General features: G+C 32.8%; 1 protein-coding gene across 2 annotated transcripts in view; it reads left to right on the forward strand.

The window, feature by feature from the left end:
- LOC124539724 (ABC transporter G family member 23) overlaps positions 1 to 23666 on the forward strand; it is a 102284-nt gene extending 78618 nt beyond the window's left edge. For both annotated transcript variants that reach the window (XM_047117065.1, XM_047117066.1), the window contains 12 exons: positions 6087 to 6205; positions 8134 to 8329; positions 13494 to 13695; positions 15954 to 16068; positions 19622 to 19797; positions 19910 to 19972; positions 20453 to 20608; positions 20938 to 21172; positions 21649 to 21773; positions 21974 to 22098; positions 22192 to 22436; positions 22753 to 23666. In XM_047117065.1, the coding sequence (XP_046973021.1) occupies positions 6087 to 6205; positions 8134 to 8329; positions 13494 to 13695; positions 15954 to 16068; positions 19622 to 19797; positions 19910 to 19972; positions 20453 to 20608; positions 20938 to 21172; positions 21649 to 21773; positions 21974 to 22098; positions 22192 to 22436; positions 22753 to 23075 (2080 nt within the window). In that variant the 3' untranslated portion in view covers positions 23076 to 23666. The remainder of the gene's footprint in view (positions 1 to 6086; positions 6206 to 8133; positions 8330 to 13493; positions 13696 to 15953; positions 16069 to 19621; positions 19798 to 19909; positions 19973 to 20452; positions 20609 to 20937; positions 21173 to 21648; positions 21774 to 21973; positions 22099 to 22191; positions 22437 to 22752) is intronic.
- The last annotated feature ends 643 nt before the right edge of the window (positions 23667 to 24309 follow it).

Consider the following 24309-nt stretch of genomic DNA (forward strand, 5'->3'; position numbering starts at 1 on the left):
TGTAAGTGTCATGGTAACCTTAGTTATTGTTATTTGACAAGCTTCTCCAATGCACACCCATTTTACTTAAATACTTTTTTCAAATGTCGGATCAACTAAAGCAACCTATTCAGCATCCTGTTCCTCCGACATGTATATATCAATCTTAATTTAAGAAGGACGTAAATGTCTATGTATACATAAAGTATTTTGAAAACTACCTATTTTCGAAGTAATTGAATTGTAACACAAATTGTCTGTAGTTATTTCCGAATCGACGCAAAATTGTTGACACCCAATAAGTAATCACACGTTTGTTAACAAATTGACAATTGACACGCTTCAGACATTGGCTTTTGAAACAAATGAAGACGGCGGGTCTCCTCCGATAGTCCGCGTTTATTCAAAACATTTTTATGAATTTTGAAACCAATGATTTCGTTATGATTTGTAAATTGCAAGTTACTTATCTACATTTGGCACCAAAATTATGAAACCATATTAAAATGAAATCATTAATGCGAAATTAACATTAGTTCAGTTTGAATTGGAGTTTGTCAATAACTATTTACTTTAATTTAGTTTACGCTTTTTTTCGTACACAGCCGTAGTACGTCTTTCTAACCTGATATGTAGTAACTTTTTACCGCTCTCTAAAAATTTTTTTTTTAGTACTGACAATTTAGTAAATTGTAATCAAGAATCTTCTTTAATTTTCTGCACTGACTTGTCTGACTTCAAAATGAGATCATAACCAATTTTTATGTGAATTTCTCATAGTCACTGGGACAAAAATCAGCTTACGTTATTAATATATAGGTTGATCAATTGAGATGTTTGAAAATAAAATAACTAAAAGAGTGAGTGAGTGAAAGAGCGTTTAAATTGAATGCTTGTGTTTTGTTTACCAATTTTGAATACGTCAGATAAATTTATATTATCCCTGTTCGGTTTTTATGTTAATTAATAATTAAGTTTGCAGTGTAATTATCACTCACACATACATCAACCCAAAAATTATCATAAATGTCATTTCTTATGAGTTTTATTTCTTCACAACACACATCATACTTGTCGTATAATTTTTAGTTCATTTGACACAAGAAAAACACTAATTTGCAATAACTTATAATTTCTTACAACGCCATAAAGTAACAGTCTGTATACGGCTAGGCTTTACTTCCTGGAAAAGTTTTCACTGAACTGCTTTATTAAGGATACACATGAATTCTTAGTGGTAGTGCTTTGTGCAAGTCCGTCTGGGTAGGTACCACCCACTTATCAGATATTTGCTATCAATGGTGAGAGGTGGTACTTTGAGAAAATTGTACTATATGAAAACTATTCTAGTAGCTAACTTTACATATTAATGAAACATATATATATATATATTTAATTTAACATACAATTATTATAAGATAATTTTAATCATCACTATATTGTATAAAAAAAGTCGATTTCTCTGTCCCTATATCCCTATGTATGCTTAGATCTATAAAACAACGCAACGGATTTTGATGCGGTTTTTTTAATAGATAGAGTGGTTCGAGAGGAAAAACCTTCCTCTATATATATATAATACATGGACAATATAGTAAAGAAGCTGATAATTTTAGAAGTTTGTAATGTGATGTCGTAAATCAACAAATTATTTAGTATATTTAATATCAGTATTGTACCCGTGATAAGCCGGGGCGAGTTGCTAAATATATAATAATTTTGAAAGAGAGTAATATTTATAAAAAACACTTAAATTTATAAATGCGTTTAGTGCGCAATGCGATCGCAACGGTCTGTTTGTTCGTTGCACGAGGCCGGTGTCGAAACTATTTACATTCTATACTATATACGAACATATATATAACTTATCTTTATATGTATATAGTTCTAATTTCATTGCTTCAAAATCAAGTCTCAAGATTTAATTATATGCAACGTTGAAGTACAATGTACACGGTCCAAATCGTTTTGATATTTGAGATCTATTTACATAATATGTTATTTTAAGATTATATGGGCTTATTATTATGTAAATATAAAATTTATTATATAAATATTTTAAAGACTGTAGTATATATACTAAATTAAAATAAAAAAATCATGACGAGAAGTACAAACAATATACCCCTTTTTGTCCGCAATTTTGATCCCCTTGGCGAAAAATTATGTGCGAAAAACGAGCCGAGATGGCCCAGTGGTTAGAACACGTGCTTCTTAACCGATGATTTCGGGTTCAAACCCAGGCAAGCACCACTATATGAGCTTAATTTAAGTTTATAATTCATCTCGTGCTCGGCGGTGAAGGAAAACACCGTGAGGAAAACCTGCATGTGTCTAATTTCATTGGAATTCTGCCACATGTGCATTCAACCCGCATTGGAACAGTGTGGTGGAATATGTTCCAAGCCCTCTCCTTAAGGGGAGAGGAGGCCTTTAGCCCAGCAGTGGGAAATTTACAGTCTGTTACTTTACTTTAACTTTACTTTGGCGAAAAATTAACAAATTTGGTATAACAGACTTGATATCAGAGAATAATACAAAACTAGGAATAACAAAAAAGATCAATAAAATAAGAGAGGCATCAATGTTTCAAGGAATTTCCTTTTTTAAATTTAAAATATAATATTTATGGCATGTCGCCATTAACCATACCACATATACACTGTAATTAATAATAACATCCCTTAAATTAGCAATTTATCTTTATCCTTGGAAGTTAAGATTTATATTTGCAGTTACACTGACTCACTCATCAAACCATAACTTAGTTTTACCCTTTAGGGTTAGAATATGTAAGTATTTGAAGGGGCTTGCCCTAGTAAGCTAAGCCCTAACTCTTTATGCTTACTAGCAGTAGCAATTATCCCGGCTTCGGACGGGTACTTTATTATCAAAGAAAGTGATATTATATATGTACATATAATACTGTATATCATTGAGAAAGAGTGTAGCTTTCCACTACAAAAATAAAATTGTATCATTAGTTCCGCTGACTAACCATAGATATATAAAACAAATGTTGAAATAAATGTTATTAATAATAGAATATGTTACGAAAAAGTCGTAGCTCATATATCCGAAATAAGTCTGTAATTAAATTGTTACGAGATGTATTTTACACTAGCGACCCGCCCCGGATTCGCACGGGTACTTTAAATGTGTCGTTATATTATATAAAATCATTATACATTATAGGATATACATCAAAATACAATAGTAGCCTATATTGTATTTTGATGTATATCCTATATTACTGCAAAATTTCATCGGAATTCGTTTAGTAGTTTTTTCTTGAAGTAGTAACAAACATACATACATACATCCAACCTCACAAACTTTCGCATTTATGATATTAGTAGGATATAATTTTAATACGATATAAAGTAGGTATTTAGGCGATTAATAATCCACAACTGTTCATTAAGTGTACGGTGTTCGGCCTTGCGAAAATTTCTCTGAGTTTTCCTGTTGCATCGCCTTGTACGGACCACTCATTTTTAATTGCATGTATTTATTATTAAGAGGCGTTTCTCAAGCGATGACTTATAACAGATATCGTTCAGTCCTTAAACTATTTCAATTATTTTGATTTGTGTAACGGAATTATTAAATTTATCTACAGTTTTGTAAATGTAATAAAATCTGATGGAAATATTTTTATTTTAATATAACATCCTGTAAACGTTCAATTTTGAGTAAGTAATCAGTAAAATTATAGAGTAAATTTGAAAACTCTAACCGGCCCCGTTCGCCATTTTTTTTTCAAATTGCGGACGCGCATATGGGCAGCCTGATGTTAAGTGGTCACCACTGCCCATAGACATTGGCGCTGTTATAAAATATTCTCTGTCACCCTTCAAACCGGAACACAATAATACTCAGTACAGTCCTTTGGCGGTAGAATATCTGATGAGTGGGTAGTACCTACCCAGAAGGGCTTGCACAGATCCCTACCACCAAGTAAACCATTCGCTAGTATAGCTACACAAATATACCGTAGACTCACGTGTAAACTTTCTTTAGAGTTCAAATATTTAGAAATATTAACTCAGATAATTTTGTAGAATTCACAGGTAGCCAAATCGGAACAATCATTTTTTAGTTTAATAGTAATAAATATTCAATGTCATTTAGATAATTTAATTATTAATGTTACATAATTTTAATTTCAATTTATTTTAATTTATAGTTTGCTATAATTTTTAATTTTTTGATTATTATATAAATTAGTACTAGACTGCATTGATATATAATTGATATGAGCATGCCGTGTACACATGCTTAGGAATGTTATCTAGCTCAAAATTGTGTAATTTCGTCAGTCAAAGTCAGCAAGTCGAGAATGTGATCAAAACAAAATACATAAATAACATAATCCATTAATAATATTTTACAATAAGTAGATAAATTAAAATTTATTAATTTCATTTGTCATCGAACTTGACTAATATACTAAACGTCATTACTCCAAGAATAATACTTAGAAAATATGTAATTAGTTTCAAGAACAAATCCTTACATTTACTCTTAATTATAGTTATTTCGCTTCGTATTTTATGAGTACTAAGTACTTAATAAACTGTTTTTAGTTCGAGTAATTAATGTAAGGTACAATGTATTATAATAATTACTGATAGCTCCATGAAGTGATATCTGGCATCCGAGGTTAGCTGTCTATCGAGATAATATGACGTTTGGTTAATATCGAGAACCGGGCATAATCTACGGAGATTCTTGTACAACCCTAATAATGCAATATTTACAATCTAACTGTATCTAATAGATAGTAGACTTGATGGGGCAAGTGATTTTGCTACTACCCTAAAAACGTCAAAAAATAAAAACCCTTGTTACTCTGCATCTAACCCATAATCACCGGGCCAAAAATCTTTTAACATATAAATATCTGTCCTTGATTATAAAGGCATCTTAAAAATAATTTAATTTTGTTTGAGAGAGATTAAACCCAGTAGCTGGCGCTACAATCAGGAAGTGATGCCTTATTTACATACGATTACATACGAAGCAATGATGCACAGTTACAATATGTTGAATACATGATAATTTATTCTTAAAAGAAAAATCAATATACATTTGGTAATTAATTCTGGTATTCATATGTAATTTTTCTTTAATATTTTCTTAATGAAACAACATTATTTGATCTGTTATGTAAACAGGTTGAATATGCAAAGTGATTCATCGTTTGTAATTCTGTCGACTCGTGTTTTACTACTAAATATGACTCAAAACGGTTATAATGAAATAAATTCTGTAGTAACACCGTCATAACATCAATCGTCATAACCAGGTATTCCCCACAACTTGAACCCATTTATTTTAACTCCTTGTATTCACGTTTTCTAGACTGCCTTTAATGTTGTCTTAAATTTTCGCGATTATTACACATTGAAATAAAACTAGTTATAACGGATTTGAATCACGTATATTAATTATTTTTGGCATCCCGACGTTTCGAGCACTTTACAGGGTTCGTGCTCTATAGGACCAGTTCAGTAGTTTATTTATAATGAGATAACAAAAAGGTAGATTTACTTTTCTATTAAATGGGTGTTAAATTAAATTTATATCTACTATTGGTCCGGAATGAAAATTCCACAGAGTAGGTTCCAATTCTTGTTCGTAAAATTATGAAATTGATTAAGACGAAAGAATCGATCTATGTATTGTATGGTCAAGAATTTCAGAAGATATTGACCGGTTCCTTCTTTCTTCGCGGCCACAGAATGTCTTATTTTCAATTCAGTCTGTCCGGCTATAGCCTGTCCTTTCTACATTCCAGATACTGATGGCTGAAATGTTTTTGGTTGAATTTAATTCAAAGAATTTAGCATGCAAAGCATTTTGACATAAAAAATAAGTTTAAAAAAAAACATCATTTTTTTAATTATTACTCTTTAACCAAATGCTCCGATAAACGTACTGGTCTAGACAGCTTTTCAGTTTCAAAATCTGGTAACCCTATACATAAATATATATCGAAACATAAAAGTATTTTTTTATTAGTATGAAAAGGTTTGATTAAAAATCTATATAAACTATGCACTGTGCTATATAAATAAATGTATGTATTTATTTTGTTACAGTTACGGTCTCCTCGGGGCCTCAGGATGTGGAAAAACTACTCTATTATCTTGCATAGTTGGGAGACGGAAACTCAACGGAGGTGAAATATGGGTTCTGGGAGGCAAACCTGGAACCAAAGGTAAGAACTCCTCTACTTATTATACCTCAAAGTCAAACTCCTTTATTCAATACGGAAGCATTACACTTACTCATTGATACTCAAATCAAACACTACCACTGGTTCGAAAAAGAAAATACCCTGACCGGACAGAACCGGTGAAAGAAACTCACTACTATTTATCAGTTCGAGGATGAAATATATGCAAACTTCGTGCACTTGTGTGAGGATCAACATAACAGGCACAAGGAACATCACATCTTACTTACCAATATCCAATTTTAGGATATTGGCATACAAAGCCAATGTTGGTTAATATTTTTTACAGTACCAATGTCTATGAACGTTGGCGCCCAATTACCTACCAATAAATAAATAAAAATACGAAATATAATTACAAAAATATCCGATTTATATCAATTTTAGAAATCCGTAAAACTTAACAGTTTAAGAGTAATAGTAACTATTTTTTAAGCGAAATATTAAAGTAATTCTCTCCACCAAGCTTAAATAGTTAGTTCAGTAATAAGATTTATCTTTACAATCGAGATATTACATTCACCTGATCACATATATTGTAAACAAACCCTAAAAAAATATACATATGTTACTGACCTTACAAATGGACTATAATTCCATATAAACGATATTATATAACATACTCGTATACATATCATATAGCCTTTATATGTTCCCGGAGAAATATGAGCTAAATTAATTATAGGTGATATATTGTTACGGTCTGAATACGTTAATATGCTCCGTGTTACCTGACATGCTGGTGGTATATATCTAAGTTTGTTTGGGTAGATATTACACGCATATAAATATGTTTTGCATATAAGTATGAGTATGTAAGTGTAATTTTAAGTAAAAAGACACACAAAATCTTAGTGCAACAATGATTAACTGTACGTTGATCTATAATAACTAGTAGTAACTTGTAGCTTCGCTTGTGTTTTAGGGTGTTGGTTGTCATGTGTTAGTCAAAAAAGTAGCCCATGTCTATCCCTATAGTTCACGTTTGTTCACATGATATTTCATCAAATTCGGTTCAGAGCTTTCGACGTGAAAGAGCTACAGACAGACAGACAGACAGAGTTACTTCCACATTTTATAATTTAATATAGAATAATATATAATATAGATAGTTAATATTTTAATTATTAATTATCTGTGACGACTTATTATTATTAAGAGGCAATTTCGTTGTAAATATGGCGTGCACTATATATACCTTCGTATATATTGCTAAAGAGTCAAGACTTTGTTTCATGTTATTCTTGTTAAAATATTATTAACTAAATTATTTGCAAACGGATGGCCTATTGCCGGATGTTGAAGCCTTGAGAAGATTCTAACATACCGCCTCTAAGAATTTATAAGTCTATGACTCACTAAACCAAACCTGAACTAACAGTTTCCCTCATTATGTTAATACTATTGCGTGTGGTCGAAATATGATTTTTTTATATCTGTTGCAAAGAGTCTCTCGAAAGATATCATTAAAAACTTTTTTGGACTATGAAATAATAAAAAATGTATGATAAGTTTAATATATTGGATATTTTGTTAACAAGCAATTTAAGAAAAGTTTTCTTTCAATCTTATACATGATGATGACAGCTTTTGAATACTCATGGAGATACAATAGCCTTCACTAGCTTAGTAGCTAGCTTATGGGGTGGCTGATGACAAATCCCGGGTTGGGCCAATAACAACATTTTGTAAAACCAAAACTTCATTAGCAACCCTAAGTCTTATTTGATTGAAGCTTCACTTGAAATCTTTTCGAACGTATTTATAAGAGAATAGGTACACTCTCTACTCCTTTATAAATAAGTTTCCGTACACACTTGTACACTAAGACATCAGTGAGTTTATTAAATACATTGTATGCTAAGGATCATTTACAAATTGAAGTTACATTATTAACTATTCCTTGCCAGGTTCCGGTGTGCCCGGTAAGCGTGTAGGCTACATGCCTCAAGAGATTGCTCTGTACGGCGAGTTTACCATCAAGGAGACCATGATGTACTTCGGATGGATCTTCGGTATGGAGACCAAGGAAATCGTGGACAGACTACGCTTCCTACTGGACTTCTTGGACTTACCCAGCGAGAACAGAATGGTTAAAAATTTGAGGTTAGTAAAATTTTAGTAGAAATTATTCAAGAAATAAATTCAACTGCTAAATTTTATAATTATTTATTTTAATGAATATAGAAAATGTGCGGTTCTAAAATAAAGAATGATATTTTGTTGTAAGTTTCGAAGAAATCTTTTTGGAATAGAAAGTAGTTTTTGCGATTTCATAATTACAGAATGCAAAAATAAAATCTTTGACAGAAGTGCAATAACTTTCTAAGTGTATGCATATGTTACAATTGTTAAACGATAGATGGCGCTGATTAAAAATATCGCTTTCCTAAATCGCGCTGTCTAGATATTCGCTAATTTATAGTCATATTTTAAAGCAAATATTAATAATTCGACTTTAGTATAATGATAATAATGATACATTGGCTGAGCGTAAAGCAATCAAGAATTTCAGATAATTAAAAATTGATATCTAGAATATGCGAGTGGCCTGTTGCTTCAGTATCATTAAAAACAACTTTAACAAGGGATGAAAGGTAGCAGGTAATAGGTATATTCCTGATTGGAGTTCGAATTTGCTTCTTAACAAATTCAATTCAATTTAATTCAGTAGTTTGGCTAGGAAAAAGTAAAATACAGTTACTTCATATTTGCGGATTTATAATATATGTATAGATCATTTTACTTTAAGTATGTATAAATATAGATTGCAAATGCGAACCCGGGCACTGGGCAGGTTGCTAGTTACTTAATAAAACTATAAATGTAATTGTACAAATTTCACTACAACATAGCATTGTAATTAAGAATGTGATACAGCATTAATGCGAAGGTTTCTTAAATTTTCATTTCCTCAATACAATATTTTACTTCCTATAAATTTGACAAAACGCTTGTTAATTTTTATGTATCGTTTATGTAAAATATTTTCATTAAAAATAAATATATGTATACGTGTAAGGAAGTACATAGCTGACAATTTACTTAAGCTATTATACATAACTTTGTATTCACGGACATACAACATTTAAGATGATATTTTCCTGTTTTTAAAATGATTTATGGAATGAATGCTGTATAATATTTATTGCCGTTTAATATTTTTAAATGCAGTTTTTCAACTTCACGCTTATTAGGTACAGAGGTGTGACAAATACTTACACATTACTCGCTAGTAATCGATACTTGATTCAAAAATCGATTTTTCTTTTCACGAATATACTCATATTTAGTTTGTAATCAAAATCATAATAATTTAATGTCATTATTTTTTTAATACTCCCAGATTTATAAAATATAGTATTAATAATTTAACAATAATTACAGTACGTCGAATTTATCGATTTTTAATCGATATGATAATAAACTCAATTGTGATTCAGACAGCGTCATCTGTCATAAAGAAACATACATATGTTCTTAATCCTGAATTCATCAGTCAATAGTTAATATTGACGTATGAACAGCTTAAATTTTTAATACCTAAAATTTTTCTTATGAAAATGGTAGGCAATTGGTAAATAGGCTACTTGGTTACCACCGTCCATAGACAATAGAGCTGTGGGAAATATTAACAGTTCCATACATTCCCAATGCGCTAGCAACATAGTGAACTAATATCGTATGTCTCTTGTGCATGTAAGTACACTGGCTCATCTTGGGCTTGCATAAAGCTCTACCTACCTAAATATTTACAAAAAATAACATATGACAATATGCTTAATTAAATTGTGCTGTCATAAGGATATTAGATTCGTAATATTCAAAGCTTAGGTTATAAGTAACTAGCGAACCCGGCTTCGCACGTCTAATACAGCCAGTGTTTCTCTAGTATGTTGTGCATATTTAATACATATAGCCCTTCCTTAAAATCAATCTATCTATTTAAAAAAAAACTGTATCAAATTCCGTCGAGTAATTTTCAAGATCTAAGCATACATAGGGGCAGACAGCGGTAAGTGACTTTGCTTTATACTATTATATAATATATACTGTTTCACGGATACATGATTATTATGTATCGAAACGTTTAAATGTTATTTAAAAGCTTTGTCATAATAACAAGTTGTTTTTTTTCGTTATCTTAAAACGACAAAAAATATTTGTCATATGGTCCGAACTTGTCTCACTTTTTTCTTTAATTTATTTTAATTTATAACAAAAATGTTGTTTATCAGATTGATGTTTTCGCAAGGCACAGCTGTGTGTGTTTTTTTGATACAAATTTAATATTTAATTTTAATTCACAATCTAGAAATAAACGTGAACGTTACTCTGTATATCTATTTGTCTATTATGCTTTTACGAGTAAATCACTAAACTAAATTTGATGATTTTGGTATAAGGCAAGCTTCAACCCGATGAGGAACATATGTTTTTTCCTAAAACCTACTATCTCTTAACACGCGAAAAGACGAAAGCGTGTACTATATAAACGAATAATAGCATATCAGTTTGATGATTTGAATCGAATATCACAATATCCGCTCTTAATTATAAATGAAATTATATATTGAACAAATTTATGAATAGAAAACGTAAATAATTCTCTTTTACAATGATTTTTTTATGATAACTATGTAGTTGATCAAAGAGAAATAATAATGAACAAAAAAAATGGTAGTGTAGTTCGTAATCATACACAGTGAGAAAATACCTTTTTATTTGTCGGTTAATACTGAAATCTGAACCTTAAATGCAAAATAAAGTAAAAATTAAAGGTTTTTAAAGTTGAAATGAGGAAATAATTGAAATGTGAGAGGTTTAACTATATTTATAAACGGGTTCATTAGCACCAGCGCTCTCAATGCCAGTCGAATAACTAAACGTTTAATATTATTTATGGTATTTTTTCCCTTAAGTGAGACAAATGTTTATACTTAAAGAGTGGAATTTTGTTTTTTTCTAATATAACTTGTTTCGTGGACTAAACACATTAAAATTGCGACGTGCTATTATATTGTCTCGTTTTTATCATATAGGATTTTTATCCCAAACCAGTAGTTTTAAATTAAATTTTCAATCTTATACATTTTTTAAAATGACTTCAAAGTATTTTTATAGTATCTTAGTCTTACTCAACTTGAGTATGTTTATAGTATCTTAGACGCGTAGAGAGCAATTCCAACATATTTTTTTGTATAAAAGATCAAATTTATTCCATTGCGGAGAGATTTATTTTAGTAGCTCCAATAATCAAGAACTAGTATAATATTTAACTATACATTTATTCCATTGTAGAGAGATTATTTTAGTAGCTCCAGTGACCAAGAGTTAGTATAATATTTAACTACACATATGAAGATATTTGATAGCTAGATCAAGATATTTAGCAGCTTAGCAGTTTATTTTATGTTTAATTAATTTCAACTGCTAAAAGATGCTGCTGGATTCTCTACCAGCACACGTCCTACTTTCCTTGTGTAACCTGGTTCTTTGGTGACGAGGGCGACCAGTACAGGTCATTCTTGCTGACTGTACCAGCCGTCTTCGCGTTTAGACCCCATTATCGCTTACCATAAGGTGTGATATATCAATATAATCCTTTCTCCTAGTCAACTAATAGCAAGACAATAAAACTAACGAGCTGAAATTATACCGTGTACAAATATACTAATGAACGCTCATTACCGTTATTGGATCACAATGGACGTGACAAATTCGATGTTCCACCGCGCGAGCCGTGACGGAACCTATTTACTTTAACTCCTTTGACCATTGTAACGGTTTCAGTGGTCACCGCATTGTTGGTAGCTAACAGTCACAAGTGTGACTAAAGCTTTGTGATAAACACGCCGCCTTAAATACGGTTAAGCAAATGAAAATCGTTTAACTGATATTCGCTATTTGAATTTAGTTCCTGCGAAATAATTTGATGACAACTTTCGTTAACGATTGATATAAGTTTGGCGCATGGATTTGGTTCCATATCATCATCATTATCATGAAATAGTATAAAAAAAGCCGCTTACGGCTGTCTGTTTCTATGTATGCTTAGATGTTTAAAATTATGCAACGGATTTTTTTTTAATGGATAGAGTGATTCGAGAGGAAGGTTTTTGAATAATATAATACACGTACAAAATAGTAAACAAACAAGAAAACACTGTAATATATTTAGTATCAGCATTGCAGCCGTACAAAGCCGGAGCTGTTTCTAGTAAGGCATAAAAATTATGATTAATCCTGCAAGCGGACCGTTAGATGCTATGACGACTGTGATGTGATAAAATAATTCATATCAATCTAGTATATAAAAGTAAATGAGATTTTTTATCAACGTGTAATTTGTCAGACGATTTAAAATGATGATAAATGCTAGTTCAATCTGTAAGTAAATACAAAAGTTATACATTAAACGTCTATATATCATTTTATAATTTTACTCGATGAATACAATTTTGCAATCGTATGTCGCCGATCTGTAAGGCTATACCGGTATATTCGCGCATGTAAAAAAGGCAGGTCGTTTAATAAATAAAAATAAACATATATAATATAACGACAAGTAGTACTTCTACTATCGGATTACGGATTTTATTTACAATGAAATAAAACCTTCTTGTCACCAATCCAAAACCAAATAATAATTTTACAATTATAATAAGACTCCTTTAGTAGGAATAATTAAGTTCTAAACATTTTACGACAAATTTATAATCAAAGTACAATTGATTACTTTGATAGAATCAGAAATAATCATTGTATCGATACGAGAAGTGACTAAACTCTAAAATGTTATGATAGCAGATTATCGTCATATATACTGAGTGCTTTGCGTAAAGAACCGCGTGCCCGGAGTTATATATTATTTCTCACTATATATGTTTCAAAAAATTAACCAATTTCACTATGCTACATAACATACTAAATTATATTAATTTTGCGTTGTTACATATGACTCTTAACTTTGAACGGATATTGAGATAATATGTTATATATAGTTAGTTATCACTGAACGCAGCTTCGTACACATAATTGATTGATTTTGAATCAAAATATTATTTTGGATCTTAAATCGTTATGTGTACAGTGTTCAATTAAATATAAAGCTATCGCTTCGGACAGTAGATTCTATAATCGGCAAGAAAATCACTAGCTACTCTTTTCCACCATTTTAATGACATAGTATGTTAATAAAGAATATGTAAACTTAGTATTTAATTATAGAAATTCTGTTTGTGTCTAAATAATGTAAAATTTCCAACAGTGGCGGCCAGCAGCGTCGAGTGTCATTCGCAGTGGCGCTGATGCACGACCCCGAACTGCTCATCCTTGACGAACCCACCGTGGGAGTGGACCCGCTCCTCAGACAGTCCATCTGGACCCACCTGGTCCGAATCACGAGCTCCGGAGACAAGACCGTCATCATCACAACACATTACATTGAAGAAGCCAGACAAGCGCATTGTGTAAGTTACTTGACATGCTCGTCATCCCAATATATTATAATATTAGTGATTTATTATATTGTTATAGAAAAACGTTTGTATAGGTATTTGTTATTACTGAATTGATTTTAATGAAACTTTAGAATAATATAGAGTATCTGTCAGAAACACATTAGCTATAATTTATATTGATATCGATTTTTTCTATGTTATAAAATGTATTTACAAGATTAATATTCAGTCCTTAATTATAAACAAATGTGAATTAAAAATATTTACTGTATAAATCTTGATCGCGTGGAATGGTGGCAATAACGCTAGCATCATTTCCCCACTGATTCACAATAAGGCGAGTTATTGTACTTTTAATGAAGCCTTTGCACCACTACTCCAAGGGCCAAGAGTTTCGACAGTAAATGAGACAAAGAATAAATTTCATATAAGACAAGAATATTTGGATCGTTTTTTTGCTTCAGATAAAGTAACAATATGATATTAACAGATAACTGTCAGGTATTATTCATACAATATCATGAACCCCTAAAACCGTTTATTAAAATGAAGTTCTTTCGCCCGACGTACATCATTTTCGTGTGCTCAGTATGAGAGATCTGCTTTACCGATCGTGACTGACATATTTTGTCGCAATGATTTGATATATGTATAGATTCAAAAGGTACTAAGAGTTTAAGACTTGATAAAGGAATAAATTTAAAAACTGAAGAAGGTTTTCTTACTCTGACTGTACAATAGAGTTAACTGGCACACTTACGTAAGAAAAAAGACTCCCACAATCACAAATAAGTTTGCAATTTATACACTTTTGTTTTGGATTGATTGTAGTTGTCCTGAGCGTTTTCCAATAAAAAGCATAAAAAGGGTTTAAGGTTATTCGAAGTTCATTCAATGGAAGTCATAGACACATACTAATATATGTATAATTCTAAAAAATACAGATATTTAATTTATGTATAGGGCTGTCTAATTATTTCACTATCAAATAAATAAAAAAATACAATTAAAAAATACAACTGTCACATCTGTCATTATAAACTTACTAACTTCCGAACGGATTTTCATGGAGTTTTCACCGAATAAAGGAAATCTGTACTTTCGAAACAGGGCGCTAAGATTAGTGTGTGATATGTACGAATATACCCTAGCTACCTTTGGTATTTATACTACTGAGCTAGTTATACAATTTGCTTTGAAATAATTTTGAATTGTATTTTACGTAATGACAATTATAATACAGTGGTCGATTACATCATTCTTTGAGATGAAAATTGTACATTATAACACGTGTAAAAAATAAATTCGGCTTCATTGCGAATACATTGCGGTTTTTATACAAAGTCTTTGTAAGAGATTTATGGGGCAGTTAAAATTCCTGACAGCCCTATTCCATATCCTATTCGACGAAAACAGTACAAAACACGACAGTCACGTTCGTCCACACGAGTTTTCACGGACTTTAAGCCATAAAAATCTTGTTTTTGACATCACTTTAGGTAAATTAATATGTATGTATTATTATTTCGTATAAACCGTTTACATAATCTTGTATCTTGAATGGAATATTATTCTTGTAGTCTTGTGTTATGACATCACAGATACTCTGAGTGATTTCTGTTGTAAATCTTAAAAATTTCGTTGTGTTTATACTGAGTTTGAAACACTTCTGTGATTTTCTGATGACATGTACATCTTGTAAATTTCCCAATGCTAGGCTAAGGCCTCCTCTGCCTTTGGGGAGAAGGCTTGGAGCATATTCTACCACGCTGCTCCAATGTGAGATGGTTGAAAAATGTGGCAGAATTACATTGAAATTTCCTTACGATGTTTTCTTTCGCCGCCGAGTCCGAGATGAATTATAAACACACTGGGCTCACTGTAATTCAAATATTATTAATATGATGATTCTTTCGTGGTAAACTCGAGTTACAGCACAGAACCAAGGATTTTAATTAATTTCGAGACACGTGAATGTAAAAACTAAAACACTACTTTAACATTTTATTGGCACATAATCGATTGCCGAGATGACTAGAGTGGACTTGTTTTAGTGCTTATGTACTGCACAGTTAATAGTCCTTTACTTACATATTAAAAAACGGTATCCATATACAAATCATTAATCAGTCTGTTATGAGAGTATTATAAGTTTAACAAGAATGCCAATATTGGCAACTTCCTGATGCCTCACTTATACGTTTTTTAAATAGTTCTTGTAATTGCGATCAAATCGATAATTAACCGTGTTTATTGATGTATTTCAGATCGGCCTTATGCGCAGCGGTCGCCTCTTAGCGGAGGAGTCGCCACAGGCTCTTCTCACCATGTACAGCTGCATCTCATTAGAAGACGTCTTCTTAAAACTTTCAAGAAGACAAGGTTAGTTCATAAATCATAAATTTATATGTTATTTTCAGTAACCTCAACTCATCTTTTGATAAAGTATGATGTTGAAGTTTATCTAATATCGAGGACAAAATATGTGTTTAACCAGAGATTGTGATAGAGATTGATTAATTGTGGATAAGGTATTAGAATTTTTATAAAAGTAATACATCGTTTAAATTAAAATTTAAATTAAATTTTAATTAAATTAAATTAAATTTAAATTAAATTTAAATTCGAAGACATAATTTCGTAAGAAAATAAAACAACATCTGACGTAATGCCTATACACATGTCTCTTATAACTAATAGCACCTTATTATATAAACTTAAAATAAATATTTCTAGCAGGTTAATAGGTTTATCATATTGTTTTCAAAATATATTAATATTATCTTCTAAATAAGAAATTTGGTAAACGAAGAAATCTATAATTGACACATTTTCCAAAATAGGCTTTTAAATTCGTTCTTGCTATTGACATTTATAAGTTCATTTATGCAATTTAGTTAAAATTTCTCATTAAATTCAACCGCTTATAATTCCTGGCTCTCACATGGTATTTTCTTTTAAGTGTGATGCTTCTATTTAATAAAGAATTTTAATTTGATTTGAACCAATATTTGTAAAAACGAAACTGATCTGAATACTAAAACCGAAAAGAGTTTTGATATAAATTTAAGACATTAATAGGCTAAAGATATTTGCCAAATTAAACAACTAGTATATTCCAGGAGCATTGAAGGTACTGATTAGCCTTTATTTCATCAATATAGGTTTGCTCTATCAAAACTTATAACGGCATAACGTTGTGTATTCCAATCACTTGAGTAATCTATAACATGCGTTATGTAAAAACGGTGTTTTGATTGTCAACTAAATTGCTATCGGAACTTTGGAAGTAAAACTATAGTGGATTCAAGCTGGATCACGTCGTTCCTAGAAAATTCACATCCACAATAAATTTAAAAAAAAACTGCATGGCAAGCAGACCAATGCGAGACCCTTAGTCGGTTGCCTTCACGGCCTAAGGATCTTAATATGAGTCGTGTAGTAGAAAAGTGTTATATCGTCTTCGATGGTAATACAAATATATTGATAAGAATCCACTTCTAGTCTGAACAAACTGCGGCCTGAAACCAGTTCTCTCTACTTAAGATTTCAACTTCCTTATTTTTTTAACATGGTGTCCATCACAAATAAGACGCTTATACAAAGAATATCAACAACCTTGGAAATCGTACGTTAAGACCAAATAACTTATTCAAATAGTTTTTGCTTACGATTTAAAATTAGCATTTTGTATGCGAATTTTAAATCATCATTGAGAATTGTGAATTAATACGGAATGGAATCTCTGTTTTATGTTAGGTAATGAATTATGTAAATATTTCGACGTAATAATAGGCCTACTTATAATATTACTCTTTGGTAAAGATGAGTCGAGATGGCCCAGTGGTTAGAACGCGTGCATCTTAAACGATGATTGCGGGTTCAAACCCAGGCAAGCACCGCTGATTCATGTGCTTAATTTGTCGCATTGGAACAGCGTGGTGGAATATGTTCCAAACCTTCATCTCAAAGGGAGAGGAGGCCTTTAGCCCAGCAGTGGGAATTTACAGGCTGTTGTTGTTGTTGTTGTTGGTAAAGATACTGGTAAGTTTCTCTGCCCGACTGTGTCATAAATAACTTTATTTAAGTAGGATTATACTAGCACTTTTGAATTGTTATTTTACAGGACTATATTAAGTAAAGCTACCACCGAATAAGAACCAGCGACATATATAATATATACTGACGAAAAGTCAACAAGTTTACATACTCATGAGGTATCCTAGCGTCAATAGCAATATTTTATATTTTCTATGTTGTGAGTGAGCCACTGTAATAACGAACGTAACTCCTAAGATTACTCTACTCATAAATCATATAACGATGGTATAAATTAGTACAAAACATATAATTAAAATTTCTTAAATAAAATCAATTAATTTTTTTACGTTCTCATTTAATTTAAATTAACAATATTTTCAATAAGTATTTTTTTTTGCTCTGATAGATCATATTAATCAAAATTTTAAACCGTGATCAGAGTCCAGTTAAAAGCCTTAAATATGAACGCTCATTGGTCACAATTCATGTCAGCAACCGCAACCGACCAATGGCTGTTTAGAAGCCAAATTGATGGCTTTCCATCACTGTTTAGAAACTCCAGGAAGTCATATGAATAATGACAATAATCAAGAATATTGTCTTAAGAGCCGAGATGGCCCAGTGACTAGAAATCGTGCATCTTAACCGATAATTACGGGTTGAAACCCAGGCAAGCACCACTGAATATTCATGTGCTTAATTAGTGATTACAATTCATCTCGTGCTCGGCGGTAAAGGAAAACATCGTGAGGTAACCTGCATGTGTCTAATTAAATCGCAACTCTGCCACATGTGCGTTCCACCAACCCGCATTGGAACAGCGTGGTTGACTATGTTCCGAACCTACTTCTCAAAGGGAGAGGAGGCCTTAGCCCAGCAGTGGGAAAGTTACAGGCTGTTGTTGTTGTTGTCTTAATAAAAATGCCATCGAAACGAATAGTTTTATAACCTGATTTCATCAGTGAAACAAGCCCAAGGCTCGGACGAGTCATACGTTATAGCTCGGAGCAACCTTGCGTTGTTTCGTAATGTGTTTGCACGCAAATGATGTTACTGGTGCGATTTGCTTGTTTTATTGCTGTTGAATTTACATTACACGCTGTAATAGCTTAAGAGTTTAAACAACTCTACGCGTCACGGCACGGAAGCCACATTTCGTATTGTATTATTCCATAATGACTTAAGTTAAATGCGGAGTATCTCGCATGGAAATGTTTTTTTGTTACATCAAATTAATTTAATTAAACTAATTTTAATTGCCTTCTGAATTTTTTTGATTGCGGTTTTTACAGTTGTCTTTGTGTTGTTGATCTTTCGTAATGAATTATTATGTATATAATATTTCTATTTTGAGTTCGAGCATGTGATATCTTTGGCGAATTTCGTAAAAAGCTCCAGTAACTCGCTATTCGCTTCGCAAAAGTCTCAGGACTCATATTTCTTAATTCTTTTATATACGACTACAGCTATCTCCTTCACTCTCTACATCACAGTCTTATCTTCTCTGATGCTTTTTGAAGTCGCATTTTTAAATCATATTACATATCACATATCAAAGTCCTTTTCGTTCTTACGTTAAAGTTGAAGTTTGATTCTCATGTGATTCAAGATTTGCAAGAAAAAAAAACAGATGTAATGAGGACGATAGAACACAAATCATAAAAAAAGTATAGTATATTGTAAAGTAGGGGTGGCAAAAATTGAATAGCCTACTAGCGGCAGATTTGTAAATCCGCCACTGTAGATAAATAAACGAGTCGCGCCTGTTGCATTGAATGTTAAAAGAGTTTTGGATACATTTACCATTGAATCTTTAGCCGCTATTAAAATAATTTGTTATTAAATAATATATTAATCAAATATTATAATTAAACTTTTACATTGTTCCTAACAGGTCAAGCAAACCAAGTGGTAGAACTAAATGTAACCGGAGGAGCCCTGGGGCTGAACAAGATGTCCAAACGAGAAGAAGCACCGTACGCGGCGGAAGATAACCAAGTAGTTGGACTGAACTTCCACCAGAGTAAAGAGGTGCTGATAGTGGACCATGCCGCTGGCTCCAACGGAGATGTAAGTACACATACAAATAAATGTAATATTAAACGAATCGAATCTGTTTTACGTGTGTAAGTAGATTGTGTGTATACTTATCTAATGATATAATATTTATAATTGTTTCCAGCTACCCGGTAAAATGACAGAAGCTGTGAAATCTGAAATCGAAGACTGTGGCAACTGTTTCAACGTAAGTCTTACATTTATTATAAATTAAAACTTTAGTAACATTCAAATTAATTCTAGCTAATATATAGCTATTATATATTTTTGCGCAATATACAAGTTTGTTTAGTCACTAGTATACTTATTGAACAAAAACGGATCAAATATATTACCTTGCGGGACTCTTATTATTCTTATATTAAAGGTTCTCTTGATAAAGTTATATAAATTTAAATCAAATATTTTTTTATTTAATTGGAGAAACTATGATTGGAAGTTCTTTCTAGATAATACCTAGAACTTAATTACTCATTCATACATATTCATTTGAATAAAATATCAACGCGATGTGAAGTCTAGTAAAGTCATCTAGATAACCAAACTAATTAAAAATTTGATACAGTTAGTATATTTGTAAGATTGTTATGATATGAAATCTTTTGATGTTTTGTTTTAAATACATATACATAATACAAATATATGTAATTGTCTCTTTTATTTCCAGTTTACATCAAGAGGAAAGATCAAAGCGCTGATTCAAAAGAACTTCCTGCGTATGTGGCGTAACATCGGCGTTATGCTGTTCATCTTCGCTTTACCTGTCATGCAGGTCATCCTCTTCTGTCTCGCTATCGGAAGGGATCCAAGTGGTCTTCGTCTGGTGAGTAACAGTGACCCAACTTATTAACTTACCACTATCTGATTTTCCATCATTTTACGAATCATTTCAAATTAATTTTTAACTAGCTCAGAAAGGGTCCACCCACCCTCTAAATTACTGTTTCGCCACAATCAAAGTTACCACTGCTTTTACTGAACCTTTTGATTATCTTCGTTTAGCAATTAGATTAAATTAAATGATAGTTGTTTATAGATTCTTATCTCATCTTTAATATTGAATATAATTAATTATATTTGTTAAAGGAAAACGATTACTCGTTTGTCTACTAATAAAATCTTTATATTTATTAAGTACTTATTCGTTTATAGGCGGTCGTGAACGATGATGTGAACGTGATTGACGGTAACTGTCCCTACAACGCTTCCTGCTCCATGAAGAACCTCTCGTGTCGATACCTCGCGAACCTCAAGAACCAGTCCATCATCAAAGAGTATTACGCCGACTTGAGCTCAGCCATCCACGCCGTGGAAGTCGGCAACGCTTGGGGAGCGATATACTTCAATGAGAATTATACTGATTCCCTGGTTGCTAGATTAGCTTTGGGTAAGTTTTATTTTCTATAGATTATACATATATAGGTTATCTTTTTGTACCCCCATAGTACTGTGATTTGAATGCATTAGGTTATGAATCATGTTTGTCAAGACAAGATATAATTATTTTATCTTGGAGCATCTTGGGTACTTGTGTTTGTGTATATTTGTGCATTACGAAATTCCCTGTGTATTAATTAGTCTCAGTTGAAAATGAGCGTCATGTCTCTGATCAAATCGTGTTTATGCAAATCAATAATTATAATTTCTAACTGCTCGGAACTTTTGGTTGTACGTGTAAGGAAGATTTTTGATCTAAATTTTTTTGATGATATATTATAATTTTAAAGATTTACTGAGAACTATTTCCAAAATTAACAAGATATCGCTATAAAAACGATATCATACAAAATTAACAAAGCTAGATCAATTTGTAGTCAATCAAGGGTTATAAGAGCGTAATATCTAACAATTCCTGGCCCACAGCGGATACGGCAGACAACGAGACGATATCGTCATCCGAGGTTCAAGTGTGGCTGGACATGTCCAACCAGCAGATCGGTCTCATGCTCAACAGGGACATACAGTTCTCATACCGGGACTTTGCTAAGGTAAGCTATTATTGGACTTTTTATCACTGTTTTCTTACGTATTTTTTATTCCGCTTTTGTACTTAATCATTTTATCTACAAAAATATGGCATTATGACGCCACTAATTCACTCATATATTCAATAATCAAATAGTTTGGCTCAATAATAGAGTTTCAACCAAAGGCTCCACTTATTAATGATCTCGTTCCAATTTTTCAGGACTTACTATCGACTTGCCACTACAACCCCAAGGTGGGCGATATTCCCATTGACTTCAAGGACCCCATTTACGGCGACAACAATCCTTCGTTCACGGACTTCGTAGCGCCGGGCGTCATTCTCACGTGAGAACTTTTCATTAAACTCTTTAACGAATATCTCATTTTATTCCAAAATGTTTATATAAGGATAAATATAACCTTTTTATATTTCTACAGGATCGTATTCTTCTTGGCCGTCGCTCTGACATCATCAGCGCTGATCGTCGAAAGGATGGAGGGTCTCCTCGACCGGTCCTGGGTCGCCGGAGTCTCCCCCGGAGAGATCCTGTTCTCCCACGTGATCACGCAGTTCGTGGTGATGTGCGGCCAGACCGCTCTCGTGCTCATCTTCATGATCCTCGTGTTCGGAGTGAAGTGCAACGGCAACATCGCCTACGTCGTCATGCTGACGCTACTTCAAGGTGAGTGGACTCTCGATATACAGTTTCAACATAATTGTAACCAACTGACCCAACTTAGTATTTCAAACGTTGGAAGAGAGTGCCCGCATTCAAAGCGCGCTGAAGTAAGGTTTGCTCAAGTGACCAGTGAAAAAAAAAAAAAACAGAAAAAAAAGACCCGCTGAGTTTCTTTCGCCGGTTCCTCTCAGGTCAGGGTGTTCCTTTTTCCGAACCGGTGGTAGTGTTTATTTTGACAATCAATAAGTAAGTGTAATGCTTTTATATTGAATAAAGGAATTTGAGTTTGAGTTTGAGTTAGAGTTTGACCGTGTGTCAGGGCTGTGCGGCATGTGCTTCGGGTTCGTGATCTCGGCGGCGTGCGAGCTGGAGCGCAACGCCATCCAGCTGGCGCTGGGCTCGTTCTACCCGACGCTGCTGCTGAGCGGCGTGATCTGGCCCATCGAGGGCATGCCGTGGCTGCTGCGCGGCGTGGCGCTGTGCCTGCCGCTCACGCTGGCCACGTCGGCGCTGCGGGCCGTGCTGACGCGCGGCTGGCCGCTGGCCGAGCCCGCCGTGTACCTGGGCTTCGTGGCCACGCTGGCCTGGATCGCGCTTTTCCTCGTCGTCACGCTCACCATCCTGCGCTTCAAGCGCGGCTAGTGCGGTCCGCCGTGCCTTCGGACGGTGCCATAGACGTGCTGGTGGTTTCGATTCGATTCGCTGAATGGTTCCGGGAGCTCCCGGCCGACGCTCGGGCGGCGGCACCGAGACTTTATGGCAAGCTAGTTTAGATGTACCGTTACCGCTTTCGGGCGCCATCTTCGTTCCGGATCCGTATTTTTAGTGGGAATTTTCGATTACGATTGGTTGATTTAGAGCAGTATATATTTGTACAGTAAGCGTAAAGTACTCTAGTTTAAGTTCGTATTGTGTAAGGTATCGATGTGTAAGTTTATCGTTTTCTGTAACCCGAGCAGGACAGGTCGACTTTGGATTGGATTATTGTTATATTTTTTTATTTATTTTTTCTCTATTAACAATGGTGCTTGCATGAAAATTTACAATTGACAGAACATCTATTTATTTTCTTTTTGTAGTTGTAATATTTCTTGTACGTAGTATAAGCGGGCAATGCTGTAATTCCACTACATAGAACTATGTATAGAATAGAAGTGTCAGACTGTGATTATTTTTGCTAACATTGACATTTTTGTAATGACAATTATACAATAAAACTGTACCAAATAATTACTATTTTGTTTCCTTATTCACATCACATATTATAATTACATCATCTATAATCATTGTCACTTCAATATATTACTAAGATGTCTAATGCGTCAAAATTCTACTCAGTAGAAGAAATAATCGGATCATTGATAGCTTCTCAATCAATTTCATATTTTAATGAAGATAAATTTATGTGTTGAAAGAGATTTTGACACATGGGTTGAGACATGGGTGCCGCCTTCACAGAAAGCAAAATTTTTGACCAGCTGACTATCGTATGGTCATCAGTTTTGCAGTTCTTAAATGAAAAAGTATCTTATTATTCCTGACTTTAAATATATTTGTGGTAAAAGATTAATCTTTTGAAATTTTATTGTTTTAGACATATCGAAAGCATTTGATTGTTTGGATCACAGATCAAGATAAATTAAATGAAATGCTAACTTAATAGTTAAAGATACAATTATACTGTGGAAGTAGTATACATTAAATAATTATGAGGCAAACGAACTTTTAAATAAATATTATCAAAGTAACAAAATATTATCATAGCAATGTAATACTGCAATAAGAGTACCTCAAGGTAGTATTTTAGGACCCGGCATTTTTACTGTTAATCGTATATGAGAGTAAGGGGTTAAGTAGTACATACACTCAGCTACAC

Source organism: Vanessa cardui, chromosome 23 (assembly GCF_905220365.1).
Source record: "Vanessa cardui chromosome 23, ilVanCard2.1, whole genome shotgun sequence".
Taxonomy (NCBI): Eukaryota; Metazoa; Arthropoda; class Insecta; order Lepidoptera; family Nymphalidae; genus Vanessa; species Vanessa cardui.